The sequence below is a fragment of the Elephantulus edwardii genome, unplaced genomic scaffold, assembly GCF_000299155.1.
Source record: "Elephantulus edwardii isolate Elephantulus edwardi_28Jun2011 unplaced genomic scaffold, EleEdw1.0 scaffold00453, whole genome shotgun sequence".
NCBI lineage: Eukaryota > Metazoa > Chordata > Mammalia > Macroscelidea > Macroscelididae > Elephantulus > Elephantulus edwardii.
The window spans coordinates 550,432-561,787 of record NW_006400203.1 but is presented as its reverse complement, the minus strand read 5'-3'; the positions used below and the strand labels follow the sequence as shown (position 1 = coordinate 561,787).

Below are 11,356 nucleotides of genomic sequence, written 5' to 3'. Positions count from 1 at the left end.
GTTGGCCCAGTGGTGAGAATCTTTGTCTTCTTGACATTGAGCCTCAATCCATATTGAAGGCTGCAGTCCTTGACCCTCTGGTCCTCTTAAGTTTCAGCAAACAGTTGTGTCACTTGCATAACACAGATTGTTTATGAATCTTCCACCAATCCTGATGCCACACTTATCCTCAGAGAGCCCAACCTTCCTCATAATCTGTTCTGCATATAGGTTGAAAAGGTATGGAGATAGGACACATCCCTGGCATATACCCTTTCCAATCAAGTGTTCTGGGATTCCTATTCTTCTCAGAGTCAGCCACAGTTTGTTATGATCCATACAGTGAAATGCCTTTGCATAATCAATGAAACACAGATAGACATTCCTCTGGTACTCCCTGCTTTCAGCTAAGATCTAACATTAGCTACAATATCTCTAGTACCAGGATCCCTTCTAAACCCAGCCTGGACTTCTGACAGTTATCTGTTGATGTGCTGTTTCAGTACTTTTTGGATAATCTTTAGCAGTATCTTGCTTGCTTGCGTTATCAATGATATTATTCAATAATTTCCAGTTAACAATGGTACCATATAATTCAACCTTTTGTACAGTGTTGATAATTAGCTGAATAATATCCAGCTTTACTGTTTTTTGTTAGCATATATATCTACATTGGCTATAGGGGTTCATTTTTACTATAGACGGTAAAATCTGTTGTGTTAATTTTAAAACTTATTTTTTTATCTTTAGGATAAAAATTAGAAAATTTGCTCACATAATTTGACACTGCTATATGCCAATTGGTATTAAATTAATATAAGTTTTGAATTCCATATTGGTTAATGTTAATATAATCTCTTTGGGTCATTACTACACAATTGACATAATTGAGTACGTCTACTACTAATTATTACGTTTTTTTACATATTATATAAATTGCTTGGCTCTTTTATTCTGTAAAGATATTTATTCTATGATATTATTTTGTTGTATTATTAATTTAGCAGGAGTATGTGGAGTAGGAAAAACAAGTAAAAAAATTCTGTATTGTCTTCAATTCTACTTGTTATTGTTGTTGTTATGTGCCGTCGGATCGCCTTCAACTCATAGCGACCCTATGTACAACAGCCATAAACTCTGTCCTGGGCCAATTCACTGTCTCCGACACACCCATCCCGATTACCCTACTCACTGAATCAATCTACCTCACAGAGGGCCTTCCTCTCCTGTGCTGTCCCTTCGCCCTCCCAAGCATGATGTCCCTCTCCAAGGATGGGTCTCTCTTTTTTTTTTTTTTCAAGTTTGGTATTAACTTTGGGTCTCTCTTTACAACATGTCCAAAGTATGTTAGACAAAGCCTCAGAATCCTTGCCTCCAAGGAGCTGCCCTGTTTAACCCTCTCCCGGATAAATCTGTTTGTTTTCCTAGCAGTCCGTTGCACCCTCAACACTCTTCTCCAGCACCACAGCTCAAAGGCATCAATTCTCCTTCTATCTTCCCCAGTCATTGTCCAACTCTCTGATCCATGACAAGTGATTGCAAAGATCATGACCTGTATCAGATGCACTTTAGTCTCCAGAGAGACACCATTGCCCCTCAATACTTTGGAAGAGTTCCTAACAGCAGACTTTCCCATTGCAATACATCTTTTAATTTCCTGGCTACTGGTGCCAAGAGTGTTGACTGTGGAGCCAAGCAAACTAAAGCTGTGAACCATCTCAATCTCTTCACCATCCATCCTGATGCTGCCAGTTGGCCCAGTGGTGAGAATCTTTGTCTTCTTGACATTGAGCCTCAATCCTTGACCCTCTGCAGCAAGTGCTTCAGCAAGCAGGGTTGTGTCATCTGCATAATGCAGATTGTTGATAGATCTTCCACCAATCCTGACTCCACATTTCTCCTCATAGAGCCCAGCCTCCCGGATAATCTGTTCTGCATACAGGATGAAAACGTATGGAGACAGGGCACATCCCTAGAGTACACCCTTCCCAATTTTGAACCATGCAGTGTTTCTTTGCTCTGTTCTGACGACTGCCTCTTGGTCCATTAGCACGATCAAGTGTTCTGGGATTCCCATTCTTCTCAGTGTCAGCCACAGTTTGTTAAGATCCACACAAACGCCTTTGCATAGTCAATGAAACACAGATATACATTCTTCTGGTATTGCCTGCTTTCAGCTAAGATCCATCTAACATTAGCTACAAGAGCCCTAGTACCATGACCCCTTCTAAACCTAGCCTTGACTTCTGGCAGATGTGCTGAGCTTTTTGTATTCTCTGTTCAACCTAAGCTAACTCCTTACTGGCAAGAGTCAATTCTTTTCAACTGTTGATATCCTTATAGTCTACTGTTGTTGTTATGTGCCATCGAGTCGCTTGCGACTCATAGCGAACCTATGTACAACAGCCCTAAAGCCTGCTGTGTCCTATGCGAATCGCACTGCCTCTGACACACCCATCTGGATTACCACAATCACTGAATCAATCCACCTCATAGAGGGTCTTCCCCTCTTGCGCTGTGCCTCCACCCTCCCAAGAATGATGTCCCTCTCCAAGGACCTGTCCCTCCTTACAACATGTCCAAAGTATGCCAGACAAAGCCCCAGAATCATTGCCTTCAAGGAGCATCCTGGTTTAACCCTCTCCAGGCAGTCCATGGTACATTCAATGCTCTTCTCCAGCACCACAGCTCAAAGGCATCAATTCTCTTTCTATGCTTCCTAGTCATTGTACAACTCTCTGATGCATAACAAATGATTGCAAAGACTATAGCCTGTATTAGACGTACCTTAGTCTCCAGAGTGACACCATTGCTCTTCAGTACCCTGGAGAGGTCCCTAACAGCAGACTTTCACATTTCAATACGTTTTTTTAAATTTCCTGGCTACTGGTGCCAACCGTGTTGAACGTGGAGCTAGCCAGACTAAAGATGTTAACAATCCCAATCTCTTCTCCCTTTAATCTGATGCTGCCAATTGGTCCAGTGGTGAGAATCTTTGTCTTCTTGATATTGAGCCTCAATCCATACTGAAGGCTGCAGTCCTTGACCTTCTGCAGCATGCGCTTCAGGTCCTCCTCAGTTTCAGCAAGCAGGGTTGTGTCATCTGCATAACGCAGACTGTTAACAGATCTTCCACCTATCCTGACACCACACTTCCCCTCATAGAGCCCAGCCTCTCGGATAATCTATTCTGCATATAGGTTGGAAAGGTATGGAGATAGGACACATCCCTGGGTACATCTTTCACAATTTTGAACCATGCAGTGTTTCCTTGTTCTGTTCTGACGACTGCCTCTTGGTCCAAGTATAGATTTCGCATTAGAACGATCAAGTGTTCTGGGATTCCCATTCTTCTCAGTGTCAGTCACAGTTTGTTATGAGTCACACAGTCAAATGCCTTTGCATAGTCAATGCAACACAGATATACATTTTTTCTGGCATTCCCTGCTTTCAGCTAAGATTCATCTAACATTAGCTACAATATCCCTAGTATCATGACCCCTTCTAAACCCAGCCTGGACTTTGCCACGCCCACAGGTACTTTGCCACGCCCACAGGTACAAAATGCCTGCGGCTGTGCCAAGATAGTTCCCAGGACATTCAGAGGGTAGACAGAGTGATCCTTGCAGGCAGAACGGGGGAGATAGGAATCCGCAGGGGCAGAACCGGGGGCCAGCCAATAGAGAAGCGACTCGCGGGAAAAAAAAAAGCATGATAGCCTACAAGGGTGTTGAATAAATGGGTTAATTAATAAGTAGGAATGTTTAACAAAGGACGAATCCAGTTTATATTGCTCTGCAGTTTTTGAAAATTGTTGACTTTTAAAAAAATATGTATTTATTCATTTTTTATGTGTGTACCGTCAAATTGCATCTGACTGATACAGGAGGCGATTGTTCCTCCTTCTTCAACAGAGCATTTGGTGGATTTGAACCACGCATCTCTGGGATTGTAGTGCAGTTTTCTGCCACTAGGCCACCAGAGCTCGCCTGTTGATGACTTTTAAGGGTTTTTTTTCTAATTTCCACCTTTTGTGGCACTGTAGTTTGACATGTTGTTTTAATAACTCTCAGATGGTTGCTGGTTAATTTTTTAAAATAATTACTTTGACAATATTTTCTGGAATTGATTTAAAGATATTAATTAGTATTTTATAAAACTTTCAATTTTGCTATAGTAGTAATGTTACTTAGAGTTACACCTAATGCAGCACTTCTCTAGTTGGCATGAAATAAATTTAAGGCATACTGTCATTGTTTACAGCAGGATTGCTTTTTGTATTGTCTCCTGCAGAGCTTGAAACTGAAGGGCCTTCTTTTGTAGGTACTTGACTTAATCTTGTTGCTCTGTTCTTGGAGATGTGTCTCTACTATAATGTACATTGCACCTATGCTTGGGGAAAGCTGCTTTATTTTTGAGCACTTGAGAAAGTTTAACTTTTTTTATTTTACAAGTAGTTAATTGAGGGTATAATTTTTATTTTTTACATCTACTCTAAGAACTGAGTTGTATTTTTTTTTTTTTTTATCTGCTTCTAAACTTCTAGGTCACTTATCTATGTAGGTGTGAAAGACTGGTTTGTATGCCTGTTTGTGACATTCTGGATTTGTCAAGGACAAACACACTTTATGACTGCCAAACACAGTGTATTTAAAATTTTTTTATTAATTCAAAGATCTCATTCTTTTAAAAAAATTTTCAGCTGCAGTTTTTAATTTATCTTCATTCTATTACTTAATTTTTCTCTCTTCATTTTTTAAATTAAGAGTTTTCTTTTATGTTAGCTTTATTTTTGTCTTTTTTTTGTTTCACTGAACCTCTCAACTTGTATGAGTTTACAACTATTGCTGTGTTAAACATAAGACAAAAAGACAACAAATAAGGAGATAACAGCAAACTTAGACAAAAAACCAAACAATTAGCACAAACATTAAGAGACCTCTGCTTTGAGTTTATCGCATTTTTCCTTTTTTTTTCTAAACTGTGTTTTAAATTGCAAATAATTTTCCTGGAAGAGCACTGTTTGGTTTAAAACATGCCAATTAAGAGAAAATAAAAATTCAGTGTTGTAGCTGTTCAAGGCTCTTTTTAAAGGTGGCAAAGGCTATTTTTTTACTTCAGCTTTTACTTTTTTTAATGTAATATCACTTAATTCATAGTCATTACAGATTCAGCCATTTCTTTTTGCAATTTTTTTAAATCATTAGTACAGTCTTGCAGACATGATCACTATACCTATAGTATAAAAATTCATATTATTAATTATAAAGTATCATTATTAATTCTATCTAATTATTTACATTATTAATTTATGTTATGATAAAGCCTAACCTGGCAAAAAGCAGTAGGAATCTGTTCTCTTCTTTGATGTGCTTTTTGCAAATTTCTTATAACGTCTAGCCAAGTCTTTGAATTCAACTTGAACCAGTAACAGTGTTTCTGTACATACTGGAACAACTGCGAAAAAGATCTTTCTTCTACTTTCTCAGCGATCTGCCAAATTTGTAAGAAGCTTTCCTTTTCTCTTAACAAATCAGGATTTTTATTCCTCTTTTCCTCAGTTATAGGAGGAAGAGGCACCACAGGAGATGTAAGCCTTCCTGAATTCCAGAGCGGTGACAGTGGCTTAGAGAAATTATTATCAGCTTACTCTTATCTCTGATACCCATACTGTTGCCTGGAACCTTGTTGCAAATTGCACAATGACCAGACATGTATGGGACTAGGGTCTCCTATTTGATGTGCCCTCCAGAGGGCTCTCCTGACCTGTTTCCACACTTTCAGATTCAATTTATTTTGGCCAGAGGGATGAAACTAATAATGTATTCTGATAGCCTTAAATAGTTTTTTTGAAAGATTTAGTAACTATCTTTACCCCAGATCCCTCTAACAGTCCCTGTAACACAGCTGTATGCTGTTCTGTGGATGGAGAATTCCCCATATTCCCCATTTCTCTGGAAATTCCTTTTGACAGATGCACATTCAGTTTCAGGCGGTCCCCAGTCTTACCTCTCCAGTCCTAGGTTTGGTGCCACATGTTGTTTCTTGTGGGCGGAGCTGAAGGAAGAGTAGCAAAGCAAAATGTGATTCTAGAGGGCTAGAAGTTCTCTCAGGCTAATAGCCCTGAGTAGCTGTAAAGCCCCTGCTTTTATTAGCATTTAGAAACAAAGAAATAATTCACAAAGAAATGGAAACTTTGAGGATTACTTCATAGGGCCAGTATGGGCCAAGTATACTGATAGAGAAAAGATAAACATTCAAGCAAGACTTCTTTTTATTTATAATCTGTGTTGCGTTGTTGTTGTTTTAAAAAATATATATTTGCTACAACTTTATCAAGAATGGGAAGGTTTGCTTCTGTTTTCAGTGGAGTAAGTGTCTTAGGATGTATGACAACTGTTTTTAATTTTCTTTTTGGGGACATCTTGTGCGCAAGGTACATAGCCAGGTCCCAAGGACACATTTGCCCCTTACAGAGAGAAATTGCCAATATGGTTTCCCAAGTCCACTCCAGACTCAGCTTAGCATTAGGGCTCACTTTAAACCAAAAGACAAAACTGGTGCTGCTGAGTTGATACCAAATCAGAGCAACCTCACAGAACAGTGTGAAGTTGTCCTAGGGAGGGTTTCCAGGCTTCAGATCTTCACAAAGATAGACAGTCCATCCTCCTGCTGACTGGAGGAGGAGTTCTAACCTGTGACCTTTCAGATAGCACCACTGTGCTTGCAGAAATTCTTCAGTGCTTAATGAGACTAAACCCCGTTGTTGTGCCATCAGTTCTGGCTCGTAGAATCCTCCCCTGGGTTTCTAAGGTTAGAAATCTTTATGGGAGGAGGCTGCCCAACTGTTGGCCTTTCTGTTGTTAAGAATTGTGTTAAGGGTTCCTTAACAGTTACTTTCTCTCTTTCCAAGAAGACTTCTGCTCTCTGCCCTTGCACCTCCTTTATTAGATGACTTCTTCTCCCACTTGATAAAGCTCTGCTTGGAGTTCCCCACGTCAAGCCTCCCTTTGCCTCCTGACTTGAAGCTTAGCTCCCCTAGTGCCTCAGTTGCCACTGCTTCCAGTGTGCTGCTTTCTAGAAAGCCAGACCTGGTAGATCCATGTGTAAACACTCACACCTTCTGCTTTGTGCTGGCTCCTCAGAGCCCACAGCACCACTACCTTCTCCCTGTGCCTTCTGCTGTCTGTGGCCATGGCCCTATATTGCATCCTAGTAGTCCCTGACCTGCTCAGCTTCTATACAGACCCACCTCTTCCTCTGCCCAGTCTCCTTCTTGGCCCCATTGGCTTCCATACATCTCTAAATTTTGAGGTAACTGAGATTTTATCCTCATCTCTTAAGAACAGAGTCCTTAGGTTTTAAGCATCCTAGAAAACATCAAATTTATTCTTCCATCCCTTCATGTGGCTGACAGTGAGCCCATGAAGAGCTCTGACCCCAGTGCTGCCAGTCAGGTCCCTTGGAGCAGTCTCTGCCACAGTGGAGACTCTGTTGTGCTCCTTACAACACTAGAGATGTAGGAGTTCTCAGTCCCTGGTGTCTGCTCCCTCCTTGGCCTCTTCTGCCATTATTGTCCTCTATTGCTATTCTTGAAAAGAATGGGAATTCCAGAACACTTCATTTTGCTTGTGCAAAACCTATACTTGGACCAGGAGGCAGTTGTCAGAACAAAGTGAGGAAACACTGCATGGTTCAAAATCAGAAAAGGAGTGTGTCAGGGATGTGTCCTGTCTCCATACCTTTTCAATCTATATGTGGAATAGATCATTTGAGAGGCTGGATTTTATGAGGAGGGTAACATCAGGATTGGAGGAAAACTTATCAACAACATGCCGTAAGCATATAACACAACCTTGCTTGCCAAAACTGAGGAAGATCTGAAGTGTTTACTGCAGAGGTCAAGGTCTGTAGTCTTCATTATGCATTGAAGCTAAAGATCAAGAAGACAGAGATTCTTACCACAGGTTCAATTGGCAGCACCAGGAACTATGAAGAAGAGATTTCTGCTTGCTTGGCTCCACAATCAACACTCTTGTCACCATCAGTCAGGAAATCAAAAGACAAATTGCATTGAGAAAATCTGCTGTCAGGGACCTCTCCAGAGTGCTGAGAAGCAATGACATCACTCTAGAGACTAAGGTGTGCCTGATCCAGGCCATGGTCTTCACAATTACTTGCTATGCATCAGAGAGCTGGACAATGACTAAGGATGACAAAAGAAGAATTGATGCCATTGAGTTGTGGTGCTGGAGAAGAATAGACTGCCAGGAGAACAAATAGGTCAGTCTTGGAGAGGGTGAAACCAAGTTTCTCCTTGGAGACAAGATTTTGAAGCTTCATCTCATGTATTTTGGGCACATGGCCAAGAGGGACTGGTCCTTGGAAAGGGAAATCATGCTTTGAAGGTGGAGGGATAGTGCAGGAAAGGTAGACCCCAGATGAGATGGATTGACACAATAACTGGGGTAATGGGATTAGGTGCGTTGGGGTCAGTGAGACTGGCTCAGGACAGGGCAGGCTTTTGAGCTGTTGTATGAGTCGCAGGTGACTTGATGGCACATTACAACAACAACATGTCTCCTGTCTAGTGTTCCTCCTTGATGATGCTGGTGGCAGTCCCCAGGGCCTGGCTGATGCTGACTCCTCTTGGTGCCCAAGTCCCACTTCTGATTAGCTAGGTCATTGGTAAGCCCTGTCCACTTCTGGACCACTGAGCATATGAACCATCTGCCCTGCTGGTTGATGGAGAGGGTCCCAAAGCACCTGAAAAGCTGTGAGAAGTAAGTGTGTGGTGAATGAGAGTCCTTTGTCAAATCCTCTCCTAGGCTTTGACTGGTACCTCCAAGACCACTGTACTGTGGATAGTGCTGTGGCCTATCAAGGAAATGAGATAAGTCTAGAATTTGTGCAACCCACACCACCCCACTTCTACTGCCTTTACCACCACTTCACCATCCCTTGGTTAAAGGTGAGAAAATGATGGGAAGGATATTATGTATATCAGGCAGTGCACTTTATACGATTACAGTGACAGCTGTGTCATGCTTATGATAACGTATAACAAGTACACAGAAAGACTTGCTGGGTGATGGCCTGTTGATTCTGGGAGCAACCTCTCCAGAGGAGTCAAGGATGATTCCTTTAGGTCCTGCCTGGGTCAGGAATCACCAGAGCTGTCTGTAGACCAGACTATCTGCTGGCTAATGTGTTTGGCTAGGATAAGGGATAGACTGGCACCTGTCAAGAAGTACTGCTGATTGTCCGGTCACATGCATTCCTCTTGAGATCTGTCTTGAGACTCTAGAGCAGGAGGCACCAGGATTCCAACGATGAGCTGATGATCTAGTGACCAATGGAAAGGTAGTCTTACTGTGTTAGGTCATGGTGGCCTGGAAAGTGGACCATAAAGAGAACTGAAAACCAGTCTGCACTTGACAGGACACACCTCTGTACCTCTCCAAGGTTGTTCTGTGGTCACATTCTGTCATTTAGGGGCATTTCTATTGTGAGTGGGAAGCTGGGGCCAGGCAAGGGGCTTGGGAAAGGACAGATAGTGATCCTTGGCACACAGTGGGCAAGCTAACATGCTGTCCAACAGAGGAGGTAGCTGGCCAGCAAGTCAGTCCTCTCTTGTACAGGTTTAGGCATTGGAGGTGATTGGACTCATATTAGTAAGTGGAGCAACTGGCTGAGATACCAGCTGGTTTCTGAAGGAGAGCCAGAGAAGAAACGTACTTCTCAAACACAGGCAGCACCCTTGCGGAGGTGTTGTTTCTCAGAAAGGACTTGGCCTGGTCCACCGGGAGCTCTGGTGGGCCTCACCTCACAGCTCTGACTTGGCGCTCAGGGAACTCTCGTTAGTTTTCCCTTCAAAGCTCACTGGCCGGCCCATGAGCCTTTTGCTGCCGAGGAAATTGCACAGAGTGTCACGAAACTTCTCAGCCACAAAGAAGTACATGATGGGGTCCAGAGCGCCATTGAGGCTGGTGAGGCAGGAGGTGATCCGGTTGCCTAAGGCCAGGATGCGCTGGGCAGTGCAGGAGGTCGGCTGGCCGTGCAGGCTCAGCAGGAAGATGGTGCGGTGGATGTGGTAGGGGACAAAGCAGACTAGGAAGATGGCCAGCACCATTGCGACCGTGCGGATTGCCTTGCCCTTGAGCCGCGCTTCCACGCGCGGCCCCAGCCGCAGGCTGCGGATGATCAGCAGGTAGCAGGTGACTGTAGTAACAAATGGGAAGGTGAAGGCCACTGCCAGGGACACAAGGGCGTGGGGAGAGGCCTTCTCCCGGTAGAGCTGCAGGCAGATAACGGTGTGGTTGGTCTGCACTGTCTGTGGGCTCACCAGCAATGGGGCCATGGCCACAGCCACGACCATCCAGAGGAATGCACAGGCCAGGTGGGCATAGAGAGGCCTGCGCAGCTTGAGAGAGCGGACTGGGTGCACAATGGCCAGGAAGCGGTCAACGCTGATACAGGTGAGGAAGTAGATGCTGGCATACATGTTGATGTAGAATAGGAAGCCAGTGAGACGACAAAGTACCTCGCCAAATGGCCAGTGGCTCCCGGAGAAATGGTACATGAAGCGGGTGGGCACGACCAGCACACAGGACAGGTCTGCCATGGCTAGATGCATTAGGAACACATTGGCAGTGGTGTCAGTTCTGTGATCCCGCACAAAGAGCCACAGGGCCAGAGTGTTGCCAGCAAAGGCCAGGATAAAATGAAGCAGGTAGAAAAAGGCAAAAAGGGTGTTCTCCAGCACAGTCTCCTGGTCACACTGCACCACGGTGTCCAGAGAAGTGTTTGTGGTCAACTGGGAGGTGGCCATCTCCAGGGTCTCCATGTTTTGACTGGAGGAAGAGCCAGGTCCTGGGGGCAACAGGATGTGGATCACACAGGGCATAGGACACAGCTCAGCCTGGACACTTGCAGAGGTGCCCAGTTCTGAGCCAGGGAGTGCCACTCTCTGGAGCCTAACATAACCTGCTTGATACTGAAAATGCGTTCTATGTCTATTTGTGGATGCAGTAAGAAGCTGGGCTGCCATCTCAAAGGCACATATTCCTGGTGGAAACTTAGTGCCATCCAGACCCTGCTGACTGATATTTGTCTGATATTTCCTAGACTGCTACAGTTGGTGTACTGTAGGAGTTAAGTTTTGTGGATGAGGAATGTAGGGAGCAGCATTGTGTGGGATCTCAGATCTACAGGAGACAGATCTGCATGGGGCACAGCAGAGGCCAGAGGCTATAGCCAGGATGTGGAGGGGCTGGGCAGGAGTACACACCAGACAGCAGTTCTGATGACTTGTCTATAGTGAAGTTTTCTTTTTTGTTTTCTTTCTTTCTTTCTTTCTTTCTTTCTTTCTTTCTTT

The 11,356-nt window shown here is 43.6% G+C and overlaps 1 protein-coding gene across 1 annotated transcript; it reads right to left on the bottom strand.

Moving 5' to 3' along the window:
* Window positions 1–9,805: 9,805 nt before the first annotated feature.
* Window positions 9,806–10,840, bottom strand: GPR17 (G protein-coupled receptor 17). The gene has a single exon (XM_006902799.1). The coding sequence runs from the start codon at window positions 10,823–10,825 to the stop codon at window positions 9,806–9,808; it is 1,020 nt and encodes a 339-aa protein (XP_006902861.1). The 5' UTR covers window positions 10,826–10,840.
* Window positions 10,841–11,356: the final 516 nt, after the last annotated feature.